The 26,153-nt window shown below is 44.8% G+C and overlaps 1 protein-coding gene across 4 annotated transcripts in view; it reads right to left on the reverse strand.

Moving 5' to 3' along the window:
* Positions 1-8,416: 8,416 nt before the first annotated feature.
* Positions 8,417-26,153, reverse strand: part of LOC139537444 (mediator of RNA polymerase II transcription subunit 13-like) — a 151,921-nt gene continuing 134,184 nt past the window's right edge. For all 4 annotated transcript variants that reach the window (XM_071338738.1, XM_071338737.1, XM_071338735.1 and 1 more), the window contains 10 exons: positions 25,868-26,078; positions 22,227-22,418; positions 19,970-20,193; positions 19,515-19,657; positions 18,389-18,547; positions 17,512-17,700; positions 17,080-17,231; positions 10,311-10,475; positions 9,885-9,985; positions 8,417-9,533 (listed from right to left, as the gene is read on the reverse strand). In XM_071338738.1, coding sequence (XP_071194839.1) covers positions 9,401-9,533; positions 9,885-9,985; positions 10,311-10,475; positions 17,080-17,231; positions 17,512-17,700; positions 18,389-18,547; positions 19,515-19,657; positions 19,970-20,193; positions 22,227-22,418; positions 25,868-26,078 — 1,669 coding nt within the window. In that variant the 3' untranslated portion in view covers positions 8,417-9,400. The remainder of the gene's footprint in view (positions 9,534-9,884; positions 9,986-10,310; positions 10,476-17,079; positions 17,232-17,511; positions 17,701-18,388; positions 18,548-19,514; positions 19,658-19,969; positions 20,194-22,226; positions 22,419-25,867; positions 26,079-26,153) is intronic.

The following is a 26,153-nucleotide window of genomic DNA, read 5'->3' on the forward strand; positions in this document are numbered from 1 at the left end:
TGTGTTGGTCATTACTGAGACGTGGTTAATGAAGAGTGTTTTGAATACTTTATTAGCAAGACCAATCTTCCAAAGGTGGGGGAGTGGCAATCTTTACCAAGGATCACCTTCAGTGCTTGGTTATCTCCACCAAGTCTGTCCCCAAACAATCTCATTTGCTGGTTTTAAGTATTAAACTTTAATAGCTCTTTGTTGACTGTTGCTGAGTGCTATCGTCCTCCCTCAGCACCGGCCTGTAACCTACCTGCCCTAAACTCTCTCCTGGCCTCTTACACTAAGTCTGAATTTGTCCTGCTAGACGACCTACTGTAAACTGGGACATGCTTAAACCACCTGACCAAGTCCTAAAGCAATGGGACGCCCTAAATCTTTCTCAGATTATTCCCAATCCCACAAGGTGTGACTCCAAACACACAGAAAAGGCTACTTTGTGTTATCCTCACAAATAATCCTGATAGGTATCAGTCTGGTGTTTTCTGTAATGACCTTAGTGATCACTGTTTTACAGCCTGTGTTCGTAATGGCTGCTCAGTGAAACGACCTGTCCTGATTTGTCATAGACGCTTGCTAAAAAACTTTAATGAGCAAGCCTTCCTTCATGACCTGGCCTCTGTAAAATGGTATAGAATCAGCTTGATCCCCTCTGTCGAAGACGCTTGGACATCATTTTTTTTAGATTTTCAGTGGTATTGTTAACAAACACGCCCCCATAAAGAAAATGAGAATTAAAAATAGGTTCAGCCCCTGGTTCGACCGTGATCTTGCGGAGTTACTCCACCTCAAGAATTGCATTTGGCGAAAGGCTCGGCACGCGCATACTCAGGCTGACTGGCTCTCGTTCAGGCAAATAAGAAATAAGCGGGTTCCAGAAGGCCAAGGTTAGTTACTTTAAGGAGCAGTTCTCTCTCTGTGGGTCTAACCTCAAGAAGTTCTGGAAAACGGTTAAAGACCTGGAGAATAAACCCTCCTCCTCACAGCTGCCCATGTCCCTTAAGGTTGATGATGTGGTTGTTACTGACAAGAAGCCCAAGGCTGAGCTCTTTAATCACCACTTCATTAAGTCAGGATTCCTATTTGACTCAGCCATGCCTCCTGAAGCTCCTGAAATTTGACCCCAAAAAAACATCTGGGTCAGATGGGTTAGACCCTATCCACGCCGTGCCTATCTCCGACCTATTTAACCTGTCTCTCCTTTCTGGGGAGGTTCCCATTGGAAGGCTGCCATGGTTTGTCCTTTATTTAAAGGGGGAGATCAAGCTGATCCTAACTGTTATAGGCCTGTTTCTATTTTGCCCTGTTTATCAAAAACTTGCCAATAATCTGCTGACTGACATTCTTTTTTTTTTATATATATTTTTTTACCCCGTTTTCTCCCCAATTTCGTGGGATCCAACTGGTAGTTACAGTCTTGTCTCATCGCTGCAACTCCCATACGGACTCGGGAGAGGCGAAGGTCGAGAGCCGTGCGTACTCTGAAACACAACCCAACCAAACTGCACTGCTTCTTGACAATGCCCACTTAACCCGGAAGCCAGCCGCACCAATGTGTCGGAGGAAACACTGTACACCTGGCGACCATGTCAGCGTGCACTGGGCCCGGCCCGCCACAGGAGCCGCTAGAGCGCGATGGGACAAGGACATCCCCTAACCCGTGCGACGCTGGGCCAATTGTGCGCCGCCCCATGGGTCTCCCAGTCGCGGCCGGCTGCGACAGAGCCTGGACAAAAACTCTAAGGTGATGCAGTGCCTTAGACCACTGCGCCACTCGGGAGGCTGACTGACTTTCTTGATGACTATAGTATTCTCTCTGGTATGCAATCTGGTTTCCGCTCAGGTTATGGATGTGTCACTGCAACCTTAAAGGTCCTCAATGATGTCACCATTGCCCTTGATTCTAAGAAATGTTGTGCTGCTATTTTTATTGACTTGGCCAAAGCTTTTGATACGGTAGACCATTCCATTTTTGTGGGCCGGCTAAGGAGTATTGGTGTTTCTGATGGGTTTATGGCCTGGTTTGCTAACTACCTCTCTCAAAGAATGCAGTGTATAAAGTCAGAAAATCTGCTGTCTCAGCCACTGCTTGTCACCAAGGGAGTACCCCAAGGCTCAATCCTAGGCCCCACACTCTTCTCAATTTACATCAACAACATAGCTCAGGTGTCACGATCGTCAAAGGGAGAGAGAGAGGACCAAGGCGCAGCGCGTGAAAAATACATCTTCTTTAATGAAGGAAAAAACAACCACTTACAAAATGAACAAAACAAACGATCGTGAAGCTAAACTGAACTAAGTGCACACATGCAACATAGAACATACATAGACAACTACCCACACAAGCCTACTGCCTATGGCTGCCTTAAATATGGCTCCCAATCAGAGACAGCTGTCATTCATTGTCTCTGATTGGGAACCAATCCAGGCAGCCATAGACATAACTAGACAACTATACTCTACTCTGCCCCATACACATACAACATCCCATAGACTAGACAAAACACACAAAAACAACCCACCCCAACTCACGCCCTGACCAACTAAATAAATAAAAGAAAAAGGAACAATAGGTCAGGAACGTGACATAAGGCAGTAGGAAGCTCTCTCATACATTTATATGCAGATGATAGTCTTATATTCAGCTGGCCCCTCCCCATATTTTGTGTTAAATTCTCTACAACAAAGCTTTTTAGTGTCCAACAAGCTTTCTCTGCCCTTAACCTTGTTCTGAACTCCTCCAAAACAAAGGTCATGTGGTTTGGTAAGAAGAATGCTCCTCCCCACCAGTGTGATTACTACCTCTGAGGGTTTAGAGCTTGAGGTAGTCACCTCATACAAGTACTAGATGGTAGTACTTGTATGGCTAGATGGTACACTGTCCTTCTCTCAGCACATATCAAAGCTGCAGGCTAAAGTTAAATCTAGACTTGGTTTCCTCTATCGTAATCACTCCTCTTTCAACCCAGCTGCCAAACTAACCCTGATTCAGATGATCATCCTACCCATGCTAGATTACGGAGACATAATTTATATATTGGCAGGTAAGGTTGCTCTCAAGCGGCTAGATGTTCTTTACCATTCGGCCAACAGATTTGCCACCAATGCTCCTTATAGGACACATCACTGCACTCTATACTCCTCTGTAAACTGGTCATCTCTGTATACCAGTCGCAAGACCCACTGGTTGTTGCTTATTTATAAAACCCTCTTAGGCCTCACTCCCCCCTATCTGAGATATCTACTGCAGCCCTCATCCTCCACATACAACACCCGTTCTGCCAGTCACATTCTGTTAAAAGTCCCCAAAGCACACACATCCCTGGTTCGCTTGTCTTTTCAGTTTGCTGCAGCTAACGACTGGAATGAGCTGCAACAAACACTCAAACTGGACAGTTTTATCTCAATCTCTTCATTCAAAAACTCAATCATGGTCACTCTTACTGACAGTTGTGGCTGCTTTGCGTGATGTATTGTTGTCTTTGCCTTCTTGCCCTTTGTGCTGTTGTCTGTGCCCAATAATGTTTGTACCATGTTTTGTGCTGCTACCATGTTGTGTTGCTACCATGTTGTTGTCATGTTGTGTTGCTAACATGCTGTGTTGTCATGTGTTGCAGCCTTGCTATGTTGTCATCTTAGGTCTCTCTTTATGTAGTGTTGTGTTGTCTCTCTTGTCATGATGTGTGTTTTGTCCTATATTTATATTGTATTTATTTTGTATTTTTATTCCCAGGCCCCCGTCCCCGCAGGAGGCCTTTTACCTTTTGGTAGGCCGTCATTGTAAATAAGAATTTGTTCTTAACTGACTTTCCTAGTTAACTTCTACTTGGTCACAATCCCGGATCCGGGAGCATCCTCATCAGTAAAAAAGCTGACTAGCATAGCCTAGCATAGCGCCACAAGTAAATACTAGCATATAAATATCATGAAATCACAAGTCCAAGACACCAAATGAAAGATACACATCTTGTGAATCCAGCCATCATTTCCGATTTTTAAAATGTTTTACAGCGAAAACACAATATGTATTTCTATTAGCTAACCACAATAGCAAAAGACTCAACCGCATATTTTCAATTTTTTTTTACCGCATAGGTAGCTATCACAAATTCGACCAAATAAAGATATAATTAGTCACTAACCAAGAAACAACTTCATCAGATGACAGTCTTATAACAGATTTATTGTATAGCATATGTTTTGTTCGAAAAATGTGCATATTTCAGGTATAAATCATAGTTTTACATTGCAGCTACAATCACAAATATCACCAAAGCAGCTAGAATAACTACAGAGAGCAACGTGAAATACCTAAATACTCATCATAAAACATTTATGAAAAATACATGGTGTACAGCAAATGAAAGACAAACATCTTGTGAATCCAGCCAATTTTTCAGATTTTTAAATGTTTTACAGCGAAAACACAATATAGCATTATATTAGCTTACTACAATAGCCAACCACACAACCGCATTCATTCACCGCAAAGGTAGCGATAGCGAAAAAACCAGCAAAATATATAAATTTATTCACTAACCTTGACAAACTTCATCAGATGACAGTCCTATAACATCATATTACACAATACATATATGTTTTGTTCGAAAATTTGCATATTTAGCGGTAGAAATCGTGGTTTTACAATGTGAATACGTAGTCAAAATGCACAAAATTGTCCGGAGAAATCTTGGAGAGTCACCTAATCTAATCAAATAACTCATCATAAACTTTACTAAAAAATACATGTTGTACAGCAAATGAAAGATACACTAGTTCTTAATGCAACCGCTGTGTTAGATTTAAAAAAAATAACTTTAGTACGACAGCTTACGTTATAGCGAGACAGCGCCCAAAATCAGGGCGGAAAATATGACTAAACATTTTCAACAGAAATACGAAATAACATCATAAATGGTTCCTACTTTTGATGAGCTTCCATCAGAATGTTGTACAAGTTGTCCTTTGTCCAGAATAATCGTTGTTTGGTTGTAGAATGTCCTCTTCTCCTGTCGAATTAGCAACCAAAGCTAGCCTTGTGGCGCAAACGTGCCCAACTTCACATAACGCAAAGAAAAGAAAATGCCGAAAATCGCAATAAACGTTCAATAAACTGATATAACTCGGTTTAAAATAACTACTGTATGATGTTTTTGTCACATATATCAAATAAAATCAGAGCCGGAGATATCTAACGTCTATACCGAAAGCTTTTCAGAACGCAACCTGGGGTTCCTTCTCGCACCTTCCAAGACAATGAAAATTCCAGACACGTCATTCCAAAAGCTCTTGTTCGGCCTCAGATCAAGCTAGACACCCCATTCCACCTCTCACTGCCTGTTGACATCTAGTGGAAGGCGTATGCAGTGCATGTAGATCCATAGATTTCAGGCAAATTAATAGGAAGGCCCTGGAACAGAGCCTCGATTTCAGATTTTTCACTTCCTGACAGGAAGTTTGCTGCAAAATGAGTTCTGTTTTACTCACAGATATAATTCAAACGGTTTTAGAAACTAGAGAGTGTTTTCTATCCAATAGTAATAATAATATGCATATTGTACGAGCAAGAATTGAGTACGAGGCAGTAGAATTTGGGAACGATTTTTTACAAAGTGAAAATAGCGCCCCCCTATTGAGAAAAGGTTTTAAGCCACTGCTTGCCAAGGTTAAGGTTAGGGTTAGAACTAGTGTAGGTAGATATTTAGTTGAAATGTTACTGAGCATCTACAGATGGACTATCCAAATAAAGTTGTACCTACTATTTTTAAATTAATTAAATAAATGTTAAATAAATAAAATAAATACAAAAATCTAAATTGTATTTGTCACATGCGCCAAATACAACAGCTGTAGACCTTACCGTGAAATGCTTACTTACAAGCCCTTAACCAACAATGCAGAGTAAGAAAATATTTGCTAAATAAACTAAAGTAAAAAAAGTAACAATAGAATAACAATCACAGGGCTTTAGAACAGAGGGTACTGGTACCGAGTCAATTTCCAGGGGTATGGGTTAGTGGAGGTACTTGAGGTCATACGTATAGGTAGGGGTAAGTGACTATACATAGATAATAAACAGCGAGTAGCTGCAGCGCAAAAAAGGGTCAATGCAAATAGTCCAAAAATCGATTGATTGCATTATTCTTGCACTATGCGATCCTTTATCAGTTTTAAACATGTATTTTTTCTTTTTCCATGCTGTCTGCGCACACATGATAGACAGTTGGTGGTCGAGCACTCTCCAGAGCCACTGAGCCGGAGGAGAACATTTTAAAATCCTGCTGTAAAATTCATTAGGGCCGGCTCCATGCTGATCACACAACGCCAGCGTTGCAAAATAAATGTACACAGACATGTTATTCAATACTTTCATCCAAACTGCTTGCGCTTGTCTGCATAGCCAGGCGCTAAAATAGAACGTGGTTCTATTTTTGACGCTTGATGTGGTGCAAGTCCTGCCTCTCCCATCTCCTCATTGTTTTTAAGGAGAATATACACACCTGGGTGATAGAAAGGTGAACTGAGGTCAACACTCCAGCCCAGTTGGTGGTGGTAATGCACCTTAAAGTTGGTTGCCAAACGCCATATAAAATCCAAAGAAGAAGAAGACTGGAGGAGGAGAGATTACTAGAAATTAACTTGGTTAACGTATGTTAAAGTAAATGTATGTTTTGTCAAAATTATATAATTACTCCTGTCTAAACAAAATCATTCAAAATACTTAACCTGGGAGCATTACTTAAAAAAAAAAAATAGCTGTGGATTGTTTCAATTTGGGTAGTGCGCCTGGCAATATGTCTAGCTGATTGAGTTGCGGCTGTCTGTGAAAAGCGTCTAAAATATGTGTTAAGATAATGTGTCTTGAGTATCATTTAAAATGTTGCATCAAGAAGGGGAGGGGGTGTGGTCAATATATGGTGCATCTCCAGAATGCATGAATATGTAGGGAAGAATAGGATACTTTCTACTCTTTTTATTTGTCGACTTTAGGCCTGTTTTTTTACTTAGTTGATGATGGAAGTTATAGACCTACTGCTCCATTGGCCTATAGGCTATCTGAGTTCTATGCTCTCATTTCTTTAGCTGCAATAGATCACAGTGTCCATATAGCAGAGGCTAGTTGAATTTAAACTTTTAGATTTTTATAACTTCAGATTTTTATGATTAACCACATGACAATGATTTTGAGAAACAAAAACGTTATTATTGTAATGAAACTGTTCCACGAAAATGTGCATATATAAATATTCATAAGGCAGATCAGGCTGTGGATGGGTTCTTCGTAGTTATAATGACAGACTGGTTACAGACCCGTTCTTGTGCCGGGTCTGGAATTCATTGCGGCCAGCAGGTCAAGTGAACAAATCACTCGGAAAAACGAATCATGACTCTCGAGTCAGTTAAGAGTCATTCAAAAAGAACGAATAGTTTGCGAACTGCACATCAGTATTTGGTAGGGGCAAAAGGGGGTGGTTTGGGATTCTCATGTTACGTTCAAAACAACTGGGAACTTAGAAAAATACGAGGTCAAATCACGATGTTAGTGATCTTCAGGTCGGAAAGTTGGAGCTCTAGAAAGAGGCCAGAGTTCCCAGCCGGAAGTCGTTTTTTTCTGATTTCCCAGTTTGAACTCACTGAAGTCTGAGATTTTTGAGTTCCCTGTTGTTTTGAACGCGACAACAGTAATGTTGACTGCTTGAACTTTACAAAAATCATGTCATCAAAGGTCATGAAGTTGCTTCGCACCAACGGCATGCAGCCATCACCTGTATTGTGGGAGGAACTATTTGTCAACCAAACACTCGATTTGGACTACGAACAAAACAGAAAAGTAATGTAGCACAAAAAAAATATATATATATGTATGAATAGAGGTCTATTTACACACAAAAGCAGACCATAGTAGTACATCTTGATGATAAAAAATGTCTTGCAAGCTTATGCATGAATACACCATGCAGTGTCAAATTTGGATTTTACTGAAAGTACAGTTTTATTCTGAACAGGTGAAGATACAAGATATGATCTTCCTCTGCACAAATAAACACTGCATATCCAATGGGCACCCATCCATTTGGCCAAAGTTATTCATTTACACCACACAGAAGTCAAATGGAGTTGGTCCAAATGCATCTGTCACCACTCAGAAATGGTGCCAAAAAGCAAAACCTCAAGAGCAAATTGGGATTTGTATGGATAAGAAGAGGTATAGAGGGATGTGCTGAATCTGAAAGGAACCTTTCTTGCTCTATTCTTTTTTCTTTCTCCATCAAGATCTGTCACCAGACAGGGGTCAAACGTGAGGTCAGCTACATCCAAGAGAAGCCAATAGTTTTCTTCCACTCCACTATTGGTGTCCTTGTCAAATAGTTGCACATCACAATCACTCACCCAATAAGCAAGAACCACAACACACAAGCACATGTAAAATTGAGTTGACACACTTTATTCCTAAAACAGAAGCCGCACCACCCATCGCTGGCATGGCATTCATATATATCTCTATATATATATATATATTGCCATTTGGTTTGTGTGTCTAAATGTGTGGTATAAAATACTATATACGACAATGTACCTCTTTATTTGAACACAGTGAACTTCATTGCTGTACAAGTCCACTGCTGCTACAGCTTAGCTGTAAATCCTGCACGCACAAAGGCATGGACATAATTCTCCAATCTACTTCTTCTGTACATCGTGACAATACAAATATTTTGTCCCCAATACAAAAAAATAATACTCTAAAAGCAACCTACTGCAACTTTATTAAATCTTTCTGGGTTTTTGTTTGTTTTTTAATTAAGATTATTACATATATCTTCGACAAGTTGCTTAAAAAGCAGGAAGGCGATATAAACCTTCTATATTTTTTATATATATATAAAAGAGTTTAAGAAATAAGACAAATTATACATTTAAAAACTTATAATAAATAAGATAGATGCAGGCTTTTCATTTGGATAACATTTTATCCAAAGGAAAATAGTGAATATTTCAGGTCTTAAAACCAAGGATCCATTCTCAAGTTTTTGTTCACTGAAATGTCCCTTTTCTTCCAATACTTTACAGACGTTTTCCAAAAGGACTGTCTGACTATGGATCTCTTTTTCTCTTGTTCCTGTTATTAGCATAACCCGTTCCAGAAATCTCCCTCTTTTTCTTCCTTCTCCTCTTCCTTCTTCATCTTCTTGTGTGTGTCACAGTGGCAGGAGCAGACTGAGCCGTTTCTATTGCCCGTTGTTATGGCTGAGGGCTTCCTTCCATCCGGAAGCCCTCTGATCTCCTATTCAGATCTAGACCCACACAACGCATAGTGAAGTCCAACACTGCAGTCCAGCATCAGCCTGTCAGGTTGGAATTTCCTTAGACGTGTCCCCTCTTCTCCTACTCCCCCTCAGGCTATTTGTTACAACATGTTCATGATGAAGTTGTACATCTGGTTGAGCACCACAAAGTGGATGGGCAGACAGGAGCGCCGGTCCTGCGTTGCGGGGTCACACGTCAGCCAAGAGAGGGCATTGTACTGCTCCAGCACAAATCTGAAGGGGGGAGGAGAGAGAAGAGCGGGGGGAGGAGAGAGAAGGGCGGGGGGAGGAGGAGAGAGGGAGGAGGAGAGATAAAACACGTGTTATTCACAATGAACACCTCTCAAAGAGAGCAAAAACCTTGATATCAAGTGGAATACTTCACTCTCTCTTCCATAAGCACATTAGATACACAGACAGGCTAGGACATTTTTTAATATCTTCAATGGCTGAGCTGTGGATGAGATTCACAGATGAGAGTGCATGTGTGACCACAGAGTGTAGTATGTGTGTGTGTGTGTGTGTGTGTGTGGCTGCAGATTGTGTGTGTGACTGCAGAGTGTGTGTGGGTGGGTGTGTGTTTACCTGAGTACGTCCGAGGTCTGATTGGAGTCAAGGGGATGGGAGTGTTTGCTGTGCAGCAGTTCATCTGATTGCACTGAAGACACGTGGAGGTGCAAAGAGGCCTGAGCAAAGACAATACAAGACACACAGGGAGTCAGTGACAGGCCTAGTTAAGCCATTCACACAGTAATACCAGAGCAAATGTCAGTCAATCGCTGATATCCTGAGCAAGTGAATATTAATACAGGTCTAAAGAAAAGGATGTTTCAATTAACTCTGAGTGTTTGATATGCCAACTGCAAGCTTTAGTCTGTCAACTCCTATCAGTAAAAAACAATCCTTTAAAAAAAAGACCATTAATAAGTACTTCAAGCTAGCTAGCATAAAATCAGAATACATATAATAATGCAGGAGTGAGGGCTGGCAGAGGTTGTCTGACAGGTATACCTTGAGGAAAAGAGGACACTGGTTCTGAGCTTGAGGGCAAGCTGACCAGAACCAGTCAGGCAGTGCGCCGGCTTTGGCTGTGGACACAAAGTAGCCCAGGGCCAGGGGCTGCTGCAGGATGTTAGGAGCTTCATCATGGGATTCCATCCGATCCGTACTCTGGCCCTGGAAGGGAGGAGGAGTTAGTCTCTGGCTTGTTATAATGTACAACAGGGCTATACAACTGGTGGCCCACAGGCCAGATCCGTACCGTTTATTCATTTACATTGGCCCTTTTAAAAATTCTGAACATTAATCAAATCTGGGGGAAAAATCCCTGCCAAAATCCGATGTTCAGTGCCAAAATGACAATAACTTTGGTGGTTGTCTAGTGTGGTTTTTAGCGGTTTTTAGCGCCTATATGGCATGTTGATAATATTTTCTTCATATGAATTTGGCTCTAGCATTTGAACAGTTTAAGCTAAAATATTATGACTACTTTCCTGAAAGCTACGACTCTAAGGAACTCATACGTGACTTCTGTTTCCCTCTCTGATACTCACAAGGACTCCTTAGAAGAGTGTGACAAAAACACACCGAATGACTGTGTCACGCCCTGATCTGTTTCACCTGTCCTCGTTATTGTCTCCACCCCCTCCAGGTGTCGCTTGTTTTCCCCAGTGTATTTATCCTTGTGTTTCCTGTCTCTCTGTGCCAGTTCGTCTTGTATGTTTTCAAGTCAACCAGCGATTTTCCATTTCTCCTGCTTTTTGCATTCTTATTTTTCTATTCCTCCCGGTTTTGACCCTTGCCTGTTTCTGGACTTTGTACCCGCCTGCCTGACCATTCTGCTTGCCTTGACCACGAGCCTGTCTGCCACTCTGTACCTCCTGGACTCTGATCTGGGTTTGACCTTTTTGCCTGTCCACGACCATTCTCCTGCCTACCCTCTTTGGATTAATAAGCATTGAAAGACTCCAACCTTCTGCCTCTGTGTCTGCATTTGGGTCTCACCTTGTGCCTTGATAGACTGAGGGGAATGAATTCCAAATATACTTCCTTTAGGCTGGAATTTGGCATTACCTGATATGACATACACTACAATCTTGTGGACACACATTCAAATTAGTGGATTTGGCTATTTCAGCCACACCCGTTGCTGACAGGTGTATAAAACTGAGCACACAGTCATGCAATCTCCATAGACAAACATTGGCAGTAGAATGGCCTGTACTGAAGAGCTCAGTGACTTTCAACGTGATAGGATGCCACCTCTCCAACAAGTCTGTTAGCTTCACAAAATGAGTTTCCATGGCCGAGCAGCCGCATATAAGCCTAAGATCCCCATGCGGAATGCCAATTGTTGGCTGGAGTGTGATGGCTGGCGCCGGAGGGGATGGCTGTCATTTTACATGCTTCTAACCAACTGTGCTATTTTGTTAGTATTTTCGCATTTTTTGTAACTCATTCTGTACATAATGTTGCTGCTACTGTCTCTTATGACCGAAAAGAGCTTCTGGACATCAGAACAGTGACTACTCACTGGACTAAGATTTTTTTCGTTAATGAGTCCGACACGGAGGATATACTGCTTTGTCAATACAAGGCCCAAATCCCTGTCATTTGCGTAAAGAAAGGACAGAAATACAGGGAGCTGAGGTCTGTGTGCGAATTCGTTGGAGAGTAAACCACCACTACCCTCTGTATTATTGGCCAACAAGCAATCATTGTAAAACAAACTGGACGATCTACAATTAAGACTATCCTACCAACGGGACAGGATACTTGGCTGAACGGCGACACGGATAATATAGAGCTGGCTGGCTTCTCCGTTTTTCGGCAGGACAGAGCAGCTACGTCTGGTAAGATGAGGGGCGGTGGAGTGTCTATTTGTCAATAACTGCTGGTGCGTGAAGTCTAATATTAAAGAAGTCTCAAGTTTTTGCTCGCCTGAGGTAGAGTACCTTATGATAAGCTGTCGACCACACTATCTACCAAGAGTTTACATCTATATTATTCGTAGCCGTCTATTTACCACCACAAACTGCTGACACTAAAACTGCACTCAACCAGCTGTATTAGGCAATAAGCAAACAAGAAAATGCTCATCCAGAAGCGGAGCTCCTAGTGGCCGGGGACTTTAATGCAGGCAAACCTACCACCTTTACTCCACACAGAGACACATACAAAGCTCTCCATTGTCTTCCATTTGGCAAATATGAACATAATTCTATCCTCCTGGTTCCTGCTTACAAGCAAAATCTAAAGCAGAAAGTACCAGTGACTTGCTTAATACGGAAGTGGTCAGATGACGCGAATGCTACGCTACAGGACTGTTTTGCTAGCACAGACTGGAATATGTTCCGCGATTCATCCAATGGCATTGAGGAGGATACCACCTCAGTCACCGGCTTCATCAATAAGTGCATCGACAACGTCGTCACCACAGTGGCCATACGTACATATCCCAAACAGAAGCCATGGATTACAGGCAACATCAGCACCGAGCTAAAGCCTAGAGCTTCCGCATTCAAGGAGTGGGACACTAATCCGGACGTTTATAAGAAATCCTGCTATGCCCTCAGACAAACCATCAAACAGGCAAAGCGTCAATACAGGACTAAGATTGAATCCTACTACAACGGCTCTGACGCTCGTCGGATGTGGCAGGGCTTGAAAACTATTAAGGACTACAAAGGGAATCCCAGCCGCGAGCTGCCCAGTGATGTGAGCCTACCAGACGAACAAAATGCCTTTTATGCTCGCTTTCAGGCAAGCAACACTGAAGCTTGCACGAGAGCACCAGCTGTTCCGGACAACTGTGTGATCAAGCTCTCCATAGCCGATGTGAGCAAGACCTTTAAACAGGTCAACATTCACAAAGCCGCGGGGCCAGACGGATTACCAGGATGTGTACTCAAAGCGTGCTCTGACCAACTGGCAAGTGTCTTCACTGACATTTTCAACCTCTCCCTGGCCAAGTCTGTAATACCTCCATGTTTCAAACAGACCACCATTGGCCCTGTGCCCAAGATAGCGAAGGTAACCTGCCTAAATGATTACCGCCCTGTAGCACTCACGTCGGTAGCCATGAAGTGCTTTGAAAGGCTGGTCATGGCTCACATCAACACCATTATGCCAGAAACCCTAGACCCACTCCAATTCACATACCGCCCCAACAGATCCACAATTGACGCAATCTTAAACGCACTCCACACTGCCCTTTCCCAGCTGGACAAAAGGAACACCTATGTGAGAATGCTGTTCATTGACTACAGCTCAGCGTTCAACACCATAGTGCCCACAAAGGTCATCACTAACCTAAGGCCCTGGGACTAAACACCTCTCTCTGCAACTGGATCCTGGACTTCCTGACGGGCTGCCCCCAGGTGGTAAGGTTAGGCAACAACACATCTGCCATGCTGATCCTCAACATATGGGTCCCCAGATCCTCAAAAAGTTCTACAGTTACCGCCTGGTATGGCAACTGCTCGGCATCTGACCGGAAGGCGCTACATCACTGGGGCCAAGCTTCCTGACATCCAGGACCTATATACTAGGCGGTGTCAGAGGAAGGCCCAGAAAATTGTCAAAGACTCCAGTCACTCAAGTCATAGACTGTTGTTCTCTCTGCTACCGCACGGAAAGCGGTACCGGAGCGCCAAGTCTAGGACCAAAAGGCTCATTAACATCTTCTACCCCCAAGCCATAAGACTGCTGAACAACTAATCAAATGGCCACCCGGACTATTTATATTGACCCCCTTTGTTTTTACACTGCTACTACTCACTGTTTATTATCTATGCATAGGCACTTTACAAATTACCTTGATGAACCTGTATCCCTGCACATTGACTCGGTACCGGTACCCCCTGTATATAGCCTCGTTATTGTTATATAGATTTCTTATGTTACCCATTGATTGATTTTAGTTAGTTTATTTAGTAAATATTTTAACTATTTCTTGAACTGCATTGTTGGTTAAGGGCTTGTAAGTAAGTATGTATTCGGTGCATGTGACAAATAAATTTTGATTTGATTTGTAAAGCTCGACACCATTGAACTCTGGAGCAGTGGAAACGCGTTCTCTGGAGTGATGAATCACGCTTCACCATCTGGCACTCCGATGGACAAATCTGGGCTACCTGGCCGAATACATAGTGCCAACTGTAAAGTTTGGTGGAGGAGGAATAATGGTCTGGGGCTGTTTTTCATGGTTTGGGCTCGGCCCCTTAGTTCCAGTAAAGGGAAATCTTAACGTGACAGCATACAATTACATTCTAGACGATTCTGTGCTTCCAACTTTGTGGCAACAGTTTGGGAAAGGCCCTTTACTGTTTCAGCATGACAATTGACAAAGCGAAGTCCATACAGAAATGGTTTGTCGAGATCGAGATCAGTGTGGAAGAACTTGACTGGCCTGCACAGAGCCCTGACCTCAATCCCATAGAAAAAGGGATCCATTAGAAAGCCTACTGCGAGCCAGGCCTAATCGCCCAACATCAGTGCCCGACCTCACTAATGCTCTTGTGGATGTGAGCCCCTCAGCAATGTTCCAACATCTAGTGGAAACCTTCCCAGAAGAGTGGAGGCTGTTATATCAGCAAAAATGGGACAAACTTCATATTAATGCCGAGCAGGTGTCCACATACTTGTGTTATTTATTGAGATGCTTAGTTTTTAGATGATTTTAAAATGACCTAATTATTTTTAAGAAGTGTTATGAGCGAGCGTTGCGCCTTTTCCTTTACAATGACGATCAAATTTTTTGGTTGCATCTCCATTCACGTTGGTTGAGCGGCCTGGCCTCCACTTGCCTAATGACTTTTAGCAACATTTCATTTTAGGAAAAGTTATTTATTGGTGGTTGTGCGTTGCAGTTTTATACAGAATAATCGCATGTGGAAAATGTCAGACCTCCCTGTAATTAACCTTTTTACATCTGGCCCCCAAAATAATATAGTTGAATAGCCCTGATGTACACTGTACAAGGCTATTGCTTTTTCATACAATACAGATCAACTCGTCAATACTAAGTAACACTAGCATTATCAATCCAGCCATTTATCCCAAGCCAAATCGACTTTACTGCACTTAACAAAAATATAAACGCAACATGCAACAATTCATGAGTTCGAGTTCATATAAGGAAATCAGTCAATTTAAATAAATTCAATAGGCCTTAATCTATGAATTTTACATGACTGGGAATACAGCTATGTTGGTCACAGATACCTTTTAAAAAAAAAGTAGGGGCGTGGATCAGAAAATCAGTCAGTATCTGGTGTGACCACCATTTGCCTCATGCAGCGCAACACATCTCCTTTGCATAGAGTTAATCAGGCTGTTGATTGTGGCCTGTGGAATGTTGTCCCACTCCTCTTTAATGGCTGTGCGAAGTTGCTAGATATTGGCAGGAACTGGAACATGCAGTCGTACACATCGATCCAGAGCATCCCACACATGCTCAATGGGTGATATGTCTGAGTATGCAGGCCATTGAAGAATTGGGACATTTTCTGCTTCCAGGAATTTTGTAAAGATCCTTGCGACAGGAGGCAGTGTCACCTGCCCTTGTGCTTGTCTCCACCCCCTCCAAGTGTCGCCCATCTTCCCCATTATCCCCTGGGTATTTAGACCTGTGTTCTCTGTTTGTCTGTGCTAGTTCATCTTGTTTGTCAAGTCAACCAGCGTTTTGTCTCAGCTCCTGCTTTTCCCAGTCTCTCTTTTTCTCTCGCTCCTGGTTTTGACCCTTGCCTGTCCTGACTCTGAGCCCGCCTGCCTGCCCCTGAACCTGAGCCTGCCTGCCATCCTGTACCTTTGCCCCTACTCTGGATTACCGACCTCTGCCTGACCTGACCCTGCCTGCAGTCCTGTACATTTGCCCCACTACTCTGGATTATCGACCCCTGCCTGCCTTGACCTGTCGTTTGCCCGCCCCTGTTGGGGGGATTCATCTGTGAAGAGCACACGTCTCCAGCATGCCAGTGGCCATCGAAGATTAGCATTTTCCCACTTTAGTTGATTACGATGGCGAACTGCAGTCAGGTCAAGACACTGGTGAGGATGACGAGCATGCAGATGAGCTTCCCTGAGACGATTTCTGACCATTTGTGCAAACCCACAGTTTCATCAGCTGTCCAGGTTGCTGGTCTCAAACGATCCTACAGGTGAAGAAGCCGGATGTGGAGGTCCTGGGCTGGCGTGGTTACACAGTGGTCTCCAGTTGTGAGGCCAGTTGGACTTATTGCCAAATTTTCTAAAACGACGTTGGAGGCAGCTTATGGTAGAGAAATTAACATTAACTTATCTGTCAACAGCTCTGGTGGACATTCCTGCAGTCAGCATGCCAATTGCACGCTTCCTCAAAACTTGAGACATCTGTGACATTGTATTGTGACAAAACTGCACATTTTAGAGTGGCCTTTTATTGTCCCCAGCACAAGGTACACCTGTGTAATGATCATGCTGTTTAATCAGATTCTTGAAATGCCACACCTGTCAGGTGTGTGGATTATCTTGGCAAAGGAGAAACGCTAACTAACAGGGATGTAAACAAATTTGTGCACAAGATTTTTGAGAAATAAGCTTTTTGTGTGTATGGAACATTTATGGGATCTTTTATTTCAGCTCATGAAACATTGGACCAACACTTTAAATGTTGCGTTTATATTTTTGTTCAGTATAAATTACTTTGTGTTAATCTTAAATGTAGGTTATTTCTTTGCTTCTATAAAGTCTGTACTACTACTAGTCTCTACACAGATGAGATGTGTTGTGGTGGGCCTACCTTGCTGCCGTCTCCCCCCTGGTGGTAGTGGCCGCCGGGGGAGTGTACGGGTGAGGTGGTGGGCGAGGAGGGCAGGATGTTGATGATGTCAGGGTCCACCAGGTCGTTCTCCTGATCCAGCAGGTCAAAGATCCCGATGGCGTCCGACCCATCTAGACAGAAGGGAGGAGAAGAGGACAGAGACTTAGAATAAGCTTTGAATTTTCAATATACTCTGAGGCTAAATGGAGAGAGATAGAGACCCATATGAAGCAAAAAAACAAGACGGAGTTGAGAACTTGAATAGCGCAAAAAACTATTTCCAATGGACTCAATCAATTATTTTCAAGAGAGATAAGACAACACAAGTTGCAGTAGAAGCCTTCCAATACAACGGATGAATTGAGGTCAAAGGTGAGAGTTGAGACCAGAGGGAAAAGCATTGTGACTCACCGGGGATAGGGTTGAAGGCGATGTCTATGTTGGTGTCAGTAGTGTAGTTGGAGCTGGCCACCTGGACGAAGGCTGAAGTGGGGAACACCAGGATGTGTGTGCAGGACGTGTCCTGGGGAGTACTCAGCTGGGACGTCTGCATGTTCAGAGTGGTGCTACGGCCAAACACTGAGCCTGTAGACACAGAGTCTGGAGAGAGAGAGAGGGGGAGACAGGCTAATAATACAGTACGTTCATCTTCATTGAATCTACATTGAATGCATACAGTATACACACAAATGACAACTGTTGACATCTGCTATAGCTATCATCCATTAAATTAATCTGTGAATGAATTAGTAACACCATTTAATTGATGCAGCAAAAATGTAAGTGGTGCCAATAAAAGCAACCATCTTTCAACTGGCCATTATTAATTAGTCCAGCGCTCTATTCACAGATTATAATGATTATCTGTTGAGTACAACCCACAATGTCTGGGTCAAACCCATATTATACACTGACAGTGTCAATGGTCCATGCCAATCACTCCCCAAAATAAACCCATTGATCTAGAGCTCCATCACATCACACAGAAATAAATGGAGCCTGAGAACTAGTGGTTTATGACTAAGAGAAGCAGTGTCCTCAAAACTATCAATCTGATAACGACAAGGAGCGACATGCATTATAACAGGCTGCCACCATCCATCAGATGCAAGTACACGCTCACACACACACACACACACACGCTCACACACACGCTCACACACACACACACACACACACACACACACACACACACACACACACACACACACACACACACACACACACACACACACACACACACACACACACACACACACAGAGGCAGGCAGGCAGGAGGACATAGTACCTGGCATGATGACAAAAGAGCACTGTGGCTCCATGGCGACCAGACAGGCGCTAAGGATGCTGGGAGTGTCGGAGGCAGAAATGCCACACATACGACACATCTCCTTGAGACGGCGACTTAGAGACTGCAGGTTCCTCCTGCTCAGCAGAATACTCCAGTCTGGAAAGGAGGGAGAGAGGGAAGAAAGAGAAGAATAAGTCAATGAGTAAGACAAGATAAATGTAAAATAGCAAAGTACCTCTGAGGACACCACTATTCTTTGACTAGCAATAATGTTTTATAGAGGAGATTGAAAAGAATGAGTAAAACAAGATGAGTGTAAAACAGCAAAGTACCCCATTGAGATTATAGAGGGCTAGATCCTAAGTACCCCATTGAGATTATAGAGGGCTAGATCCTACCCCATTGAGATTATAGAGGGCTAGATCCTAAGTACCCTATTGAGATTATAGAGGGCTAGAACCTAAGTACCCTATTGAGATTATAGAGGGCTAGATCCTAAGTACCCCATTGAGATTATAGAGGGCTAGATCCTAAATACCCCATTGAGATTATAGAGGGCTAGATCCTAAATACCCCACTGAGATTATAGAGGGCTAGATCCTAAATACCCCATTGAGATTATAGAGGACTAGATCCTAAGTACCCCATTGAGATTATAGAGGGCTAGATCCTAAGTACCCCATTGAGATTATAGAGGTCTAGATCCTAAGTACCCCATTGAGATTATAGAGGGATAAATCCTAAATACCCCATTGATATTATAGAGGGCTAAATCCTAAATACCCCATTGAGATTATAGAGGGCTAGATCCTAAGTACCCCATTGAGATTATAGAGGGATAAATCCTAAATACCCCATTGATATTATAGAGGGCTAAATCCTAAATACCCCATTGAGATTATAGAGGGCTAGATCCTAAGTACCCCATTGAGATTATAGAGGGATAAATCCTAAGTACCCCATTGAGATTATAGAGGGCTAGATCCTAAATTAGGGCTAGATCCTAAATACCCCATTGAGATTATAGAGGGCTAGATCCTAAATTAGGGCTAGATCCTAAATACCCCATTGATATTATAGAGGGCTAGATCCTAAACTGCTGGTTGACTGTTGTCCTCCTCACCTCTCAACTCGCCGTGTCCCATTCGGCCCAAGCGACCTATCACCACCCTCCATGGCACAGATGTCATCTGCACCAGCCCCAAGCACCAATCCCACAGCTTCTGCAGGCCCGACCTCCGGGCAGAGCCCTTTTTCCTCCGCGCTCTGAACAAAAACACCCACATACTGTCACACTGAAAACATTTAACACTACACTCATAACTACAAATCACCAAGGAGTTGCCAGGTTGAAGGAAACGTGTAGATTGTTGATCTTGCAATAATCACTATACTTCAAGGCTACACATTGTTTTCATCATTACCTGGAAACAACCCACAACAAACATTGTTTTGCAAAAAAAAAGAAATATACTAGCTGCAAAATACATTTGCAATGCTCTGCTTGAGGTTTGCTGACTCTAGATGGTGGTAGAAGTGATGAGGATGATGATGGTGTGTGCTGCCAGGTAGTCCCACCTGTTGGGCACGTCGATGCTGATGATGCAGGTCTCCAGCAGCTCTCCGTACAGGTCGGTGCAGGTGGCCAGGAGCCAGCGCTGGTCGTGGGACAGGCAGTAGCCCACAAACAGCACGTTGTACTTCTGAGAAGCCTCTCCGAACGTCTCCCCCAGCTCAGTCTGCTTGTCCTTGGTGGGTGCCAGGATGAAGGGAGGCGTGTAGAGCCGCAAAGACTCTGGTCTCTGTTGGGTAGAGAGAGAGGGGTCAAAGGTTAGGGGTTAGACGAGGGTCATGTTCAGTAAGGATATTTTTTTTACTGGGAGGTAGCTATCTACTTATGTCTAATAACAATGCATATTTTTTTATTTACCATTGCAACACGGTTAGGTACATTGTGCCCTACTGAACACAACCCAGGACTATATCTGTCTGTCTACTCTAGACAGACATTGTATGTACAAGAGTCACTGGGTTGGTTAGTCGACAGCCAACATTCTACCGGTGTCACTACTGAGATGCCATTTATCCAGCTAGCTAAGTAGCTCAGCTCCTGCTCTAGTCCCCACTCCACTACACTCCACTGTGTACAGGGTAAATGTAATGTAGTGGCTGGCTGGCCTGGGAAAGTTAAATAGGATTGGGTGGCAGTCTGGGGCCTCTCCCTGTCTAAACCTGTAGCCTGGAAGCCCTTAGGGAGGTCTCCGGAAGCTAGCCAAGCAGATAATGGAAAGAAAACTGGAGAGAAGGAAGAGGGTTATAAGATCCCCTGGTCTTGTTCCAGGACGAAGGGGGTTAGTGTAACACTTTCTCCATCTCAGTGCTCCTTTCCTCTCTCCCTCGCTATCGTTCTCTTGCTGGCACACCACACATGGCCAGAGTAGGGCTGAGGAGCAGAGGGCTGAGGAGCAGAGGCTGAGGAGCAGAGGGCTGAGGAGCAGAGGGCTGAGGGGATGAGGAGCAGAGGGCTGAGGAGCAGAGGCTGAGGGGCTGAGGAGCAGAGGGCTGAGGAGCAGAGGGCTGAGGAGGAGAGGGCTGAGGGGCTGAGGAGCAGAGGGCTGAGGGGCTGAGGAGCAGAGGGCTGAGGAGCAGAGGGCTGAGGAGCAGAGGGCTGAGGGGCTGAGGAGCAGAGGGCTGAGGAGCAGAGGGCTGAGGGGCTGAGGAGCAGAGGGCTGAGGAGCAGAGGGCTGAGGAGAAGAGGGCTGAGGGGCTGAGGAGCAGAGGGCTGAGGAGCAGAGGGCTGAGGAGCAGAGGGCTGAGGAGCAGAGGGCTGAGGGGCTGAGGAGCAGAGGGCTGAGGAGCAGAGGGCTGAGGAGCAGAGGGCTGAGGAGCAGAGGGCTGAGGAGCAGAGGGCTGAGGAGCAGAGGGCTGAGGGGCTGAGGAGCAGAGGGCTGAGGAGCAGAGGGCTGAGGGGCTGAGGAGCAGAGGGCTGAGGAGCAGAGGGCTGAGGAGCAGAGGGCTGAGGAGAAGAGGGCTGAGGGGCTGAGGAGCAGAGGGCTGAGGAGCAGAGGGCTGAGGAGCAGAGGGCTGAGGGGCTGAGGAGCAGAGGGCTGAGGAGCAGAGGGCTGAGGGGCTGAGGAGCAGAGGGCTGAGGAGCAGAGGGCTGAGGAGCAGAGGGCTGAGGAGCAGAGGGCTGAGGGGCTGAGGAGCAGAGGGCTGAGGAGCAGAGGGCTGAGGGGCTGAGGAGCAGAGGGCTGAGGAGCAGAGGGCTGAGGGGCTGAGGAGCAGAGGGCTGAGGAGCAGAGGCTGAGGAGCAGAGGGCTGAGGAGCAGAGGGCTGAGGAGCAGAGGCTGAGGAGCAGAGGCTGAGGGGCTGAGGAGCAGAGGGCTGAGGAGCAGAGGGCTGAGGGGCTGAGGAGCAGAGGGCTGAGGAGCAGAGGGCTGAGGGGCTGAGGAGCAGAGGGCTGAGGAGCAGAGGGCTGAGGGGCTGAGGAGCAGAGGGCTGAGGAGCAGAGGGCTGAGGGGCTGAGGAGCAGAGGGCTGAGGAGCAGAGGGGAGGGTCAGGCTATGACAGGGATGGGCAATCCTGGTCCTCAGGGGAGGTCGTGTCTGCGGGTTTACAGTTCTCCCTGGCATTTCATTCATCATTGTTTTCCCATAGCACACACACCTGGTTTCCCAGCTCTAAACCAGTCAATGATTCAAACCAGCAGACACTTAGGACCCGACATGCCCCCCCCCCCCCGGTGTAGGAGCTGCATAATGTTAGTTAAGTTAAAGTTGGGATAATGTTAGTTAGGCTCATGTCATGTTTGTTTTCGTCAGGGATGTTTGTTTACCTCTGGGCTCTTCAGTGCGGTGTCGATGGCCAGACCAGGGCCAAAGCCGGTGAGTGACTTGACGTTGGTGGATCTGGGGAGGGGCCGCCTGCACTGGGAGAACACTGAGAAGGCCAGGGACTTGAGGTGTTGAGCATAGATATGACGCTCCTCGCTCCTCACCGGCTGGAGCAGGTACTGGCACGGGATGATCTGAGAGGGGAGAGGTGGAAACCAATCGGTCGGTATACAACTTTAACAAAAGTACATTCTGTCTTCTCTTGTACCGATTGTCCTGTCTGACATATTTGGCACTAAAACAAAGTCTTATCAACTATTTGTGATACATTTTATTCTAAATAAACATACACGTTCTAACATACACGTTCTAACATACACGTTCTAACATTGCCACCAAACATTATTTTATCAACACACACACGCGCAGACTTGTGTTGAGGTTACCTGTACAGAGACAGACTTGTGTTGAGGTTACCTGTACAGAGACAGACTTGTGTTGAGGTTACCTGTACAGAGACAGAGTTGTGTTGAGGTTACCTGTACAGAGACAGAGTTGTGTTGAGGTTACCTGTACAGAGACAGAGTTGTGTTGAGGTTACCTGTACAGAGACAGACGTTGTGTTGAGGTTACCTGTACAGAGACAGAGTTGTGTTGAGGTTACCTGTACAGAGACAGAGTTGTGTTGAGGTTACCTGTACAGAGACAGAGTTGTGTTGAGGTTACCTGTACAGAGACAGAGTTGTGTTGAGGTTACCTGTACAGAGACAGAGTTGTGTTGAGGTTACCTGTACAGAGACAGACTTGTGTTGAGGTTACCTGTACAGAGACAGAGTTGTGTTGAGGTTACCTGTACAGAGACAGAGTTGTGTTGAGGTTACCTGTACAGAGACAGAGTTGTGTTGAGGTTACCTGTACAGAGACAGAGTTGTGTTGAGGTTACCTGTACAGAGACAGAGTTGTGTTGAGGTTACCTGTACAGAGACAGAGTTGTGTTGAGGTTACCTGTACAGAGACAGAGTTGTGTTGAGGTTACCTGTACAGAGACAGAGCTTGTGTTGAGGTTACCTGTACAGAGACAGAGTTGTGTTGAGGTTACCTGTACAGAGACAGAGTTGTGTTGAGGTTACCTGTACAGAGACAGAGTTGTGTTGAGGTTACCTGTACAGAGACAGAGCTTGTGTTGAGGTTACCTGTACAGAGACAGAGTTGTGTTGAGGTTAACTGTACAGAGACAGAGTTGTGTTGAGGTTACCTGTACAGAGACAGAGTTGTGTTGAGGTTACCTGTACAGAGACAGACTTGTGTTGAGGTTACCTGTACAGAGACAGAGTTGTGTTGAGGTTACCTGTACAGAGACAGAGTTGTGTTGAGGTTACCTGTACAGAGCCAGAGTTGTGTTGAGGTTACCTGTACAGAGACAGAGTTGTGTTGAGGTTACCTGTACAGAGACAGAGTTGTGTTGAGGTTACCTGTACAGAGACAGAGTTGTGTTGAGGTTACCTGTACAGAGACAGAGTTGTGTTGAGGTTACCTGTACAGAGACAGAGTTGTGTTGAGGTTACCTGTACAGAGACAGAGTTGTGTTGAGGTTACCTGTACAGAGAACAGAGTTGTGTTGAGGTTACCTGTACAGAGACAGAGTTGTGTTGAGGTTACCTGTACAGAGACAGAGTTGTGTTGAGGTTACCTGTACAGAGACAGAGTTGTGTTGAGGTTACCTGTACAGAGACAGAGTTGTGTTGAGGTTACCTGTACAGAGACAGAGTTGTGTTGAGGTTACCTGTACAGAGACAGAGTTGTGTTGAGGTTACCTGTACAGAGACAGAGTTGTGTTGAGGTTACCTGTACAGAGACAGAGTTGTGTTGAGGTTACCTGTACAGAGACAGAGTTGTGTTGAGGTTACCTGTACAGAGACAGAGTTGTGTTGAGGTTACCTGTACAGAGACAGACTTGTGTTGAGGTTACCTGTACAGAGACAGACTTGTGTTGAGGTTACCTGTACAGAGACAGACTTGTGTTGAGGTTACCTGTACAGAGACAGACTTGTGTTGAGGTTACCTGTACAGAGACAGACTTGTGTTGAGGTTACCTGTACAGAGACAGACTTGTGTTGAGGTTACCTGTACAGAGACAGAGTTGTGTTGAGGTTACCTGTACAGAGACAGAGTTGTGTTGAGGTTACCTGTACAGAGACAGAGTTGTGTTGAGGTTACCTGTACAGAGACAGAGTTGTGTTGAGGTTACCTGTACAGAGACAGAGTTGTGTTGAGGTTACCTGTACAGAGACAGAGTTGTGTTGAGGTTACCTGTACAGAGACAGAGTTGTGTTGAGGTTACCTGTACAGAGACAGAGTTGTGTTGAGGTTACCTGTACAGAGACAGAGTTGTGTTGAGGTTACCTGTACAGAGACAGAGTTGTGTTGAGGTTACCTGTACAGAGACAGAGTTGTGTTGAGGTTACCTGTACAGAGACAGAGTTGTGTTGAGGTTACCTGTACAGAGACAGAGTTGTGTTGAGGTTACCTGTACAGAGACAGAGTTGTGTTGAGGTTACCTGTACAGAGACAGAGTTGTGTTGAGGTTACCTGTACAGAGAAAGAGTTGTGTTGAGGTTACCTGTACAGAGACAGACTTGTGTTGAGGTTACCTGTACAGAGACAGAGTTGTGTTGAGGTTACCTGTACAGAGACAGAGTTGTGTTGAGGTTACCTGTACAGAGACAGAGTTGTGTTGAGGTTACCTGTACAGAGACAGAGTTGTGTTGAGGTTACCTGTACAGAGAAAGAGTTGTGTTGAGGTTACCTGTACAGAGACAGACTTGTGTTGAGGTTACCTGTACAGAGACAGAGTTGTGTTGAGGTTACCTGTACAGAGAAAGAGTTGTGTTGAGGTTACCTGTACAGAGACAGAGTTGTGTTGAGGTTACCTGTACAGAGACAGACTTGTGTTGAGGTTACCTGTACAGAGACAGAGTTGTGTTGAGGTTACCTGTACAGAGACAGAGTTGTGTTGAGGTTACCTGTACAGAGACAGACTTGTGTTGAGGTTACCTGTACAGAGACAGAGTTGTGTTGAGGTTACCTGTACAGAGACAGAGTTGTGTTGAGGTTACCTGTACAGAGACAGAGTTGTGTTGAGGTTACCTGTACAGAGACAGACTTGTGTTGAGGTTACCTGTACAGAGAGAGAGTTGTGTTGAGGTTACCTGTACAGAGACAGAGTTGTGTTGAGGTTACCTGTATAGAGACAGACTTGTGTTGAGGTTACCTGTACAGAGACAGACTTGTGTTGAGGTTACCTGTACAGAGACAGAGTTGTGTTGAGGTTACCTGTACAGAGACAGACTTGTGTTGAGGTTACCTGTACAGAGACAGAGTTGTGTTGAGGTTACCTGTACAGAGACAGAGTTGTGTTGAGGTTACCTGTATAGAGACAGACTTGTGTTGAGGTTACCTGTACAGAGACAGACTTGTGTTGAGGTTACCTGTACAGAGACAGAGTTGTGTTGAGGTTACCTGTACAGAGACAGACTTGTGTTGAGGTTACCTGTACAGAGACAGAGTTGTGTTGAGGTTACCTGTACAGAGACAGAGTTGTGTTGAGGTTACCTGTACAGAGACAGAGTTGTGTTGAGGTTACCTGTACAGAGACAGAGTTGCGGATGTGTGGTGGGAGGAACTGGAGCATCTCCAGGTAGCAGCGCAGCAGGCCCAGGGTCCACACACTGGACCCCGCCTCAGGCTCCTCATAGGTGAAGGGGTCCACGATGTACACCACGATGGCCGGGGGGTACGTTATGGCATGAGATTCTCCATCCGTCGGCACACCCACCTTCTCTCGCTCCATGGTGCTGGAGAGGAGGACAAGAGAGAGAGGGAGTTAGGACAAGGAATGGGGTTTCGCTCCGGGGACTGTGTGTGTGTGT

Source organism: Salvelinus alpinus, chromosome 13 (genome assembly GCF_045679555.1).
Source record: "Salvelinus alpinus chromosome 13, SLU_Salpinus.1, whole genome shotgun sequence".
Classification (NCBI taxonomy): Eukaryota; Metazoa; Chordata; class Actinopteri; order Salmoniformes; family Salmonidae; genus Salvelinus; species Salvelinus alpinus.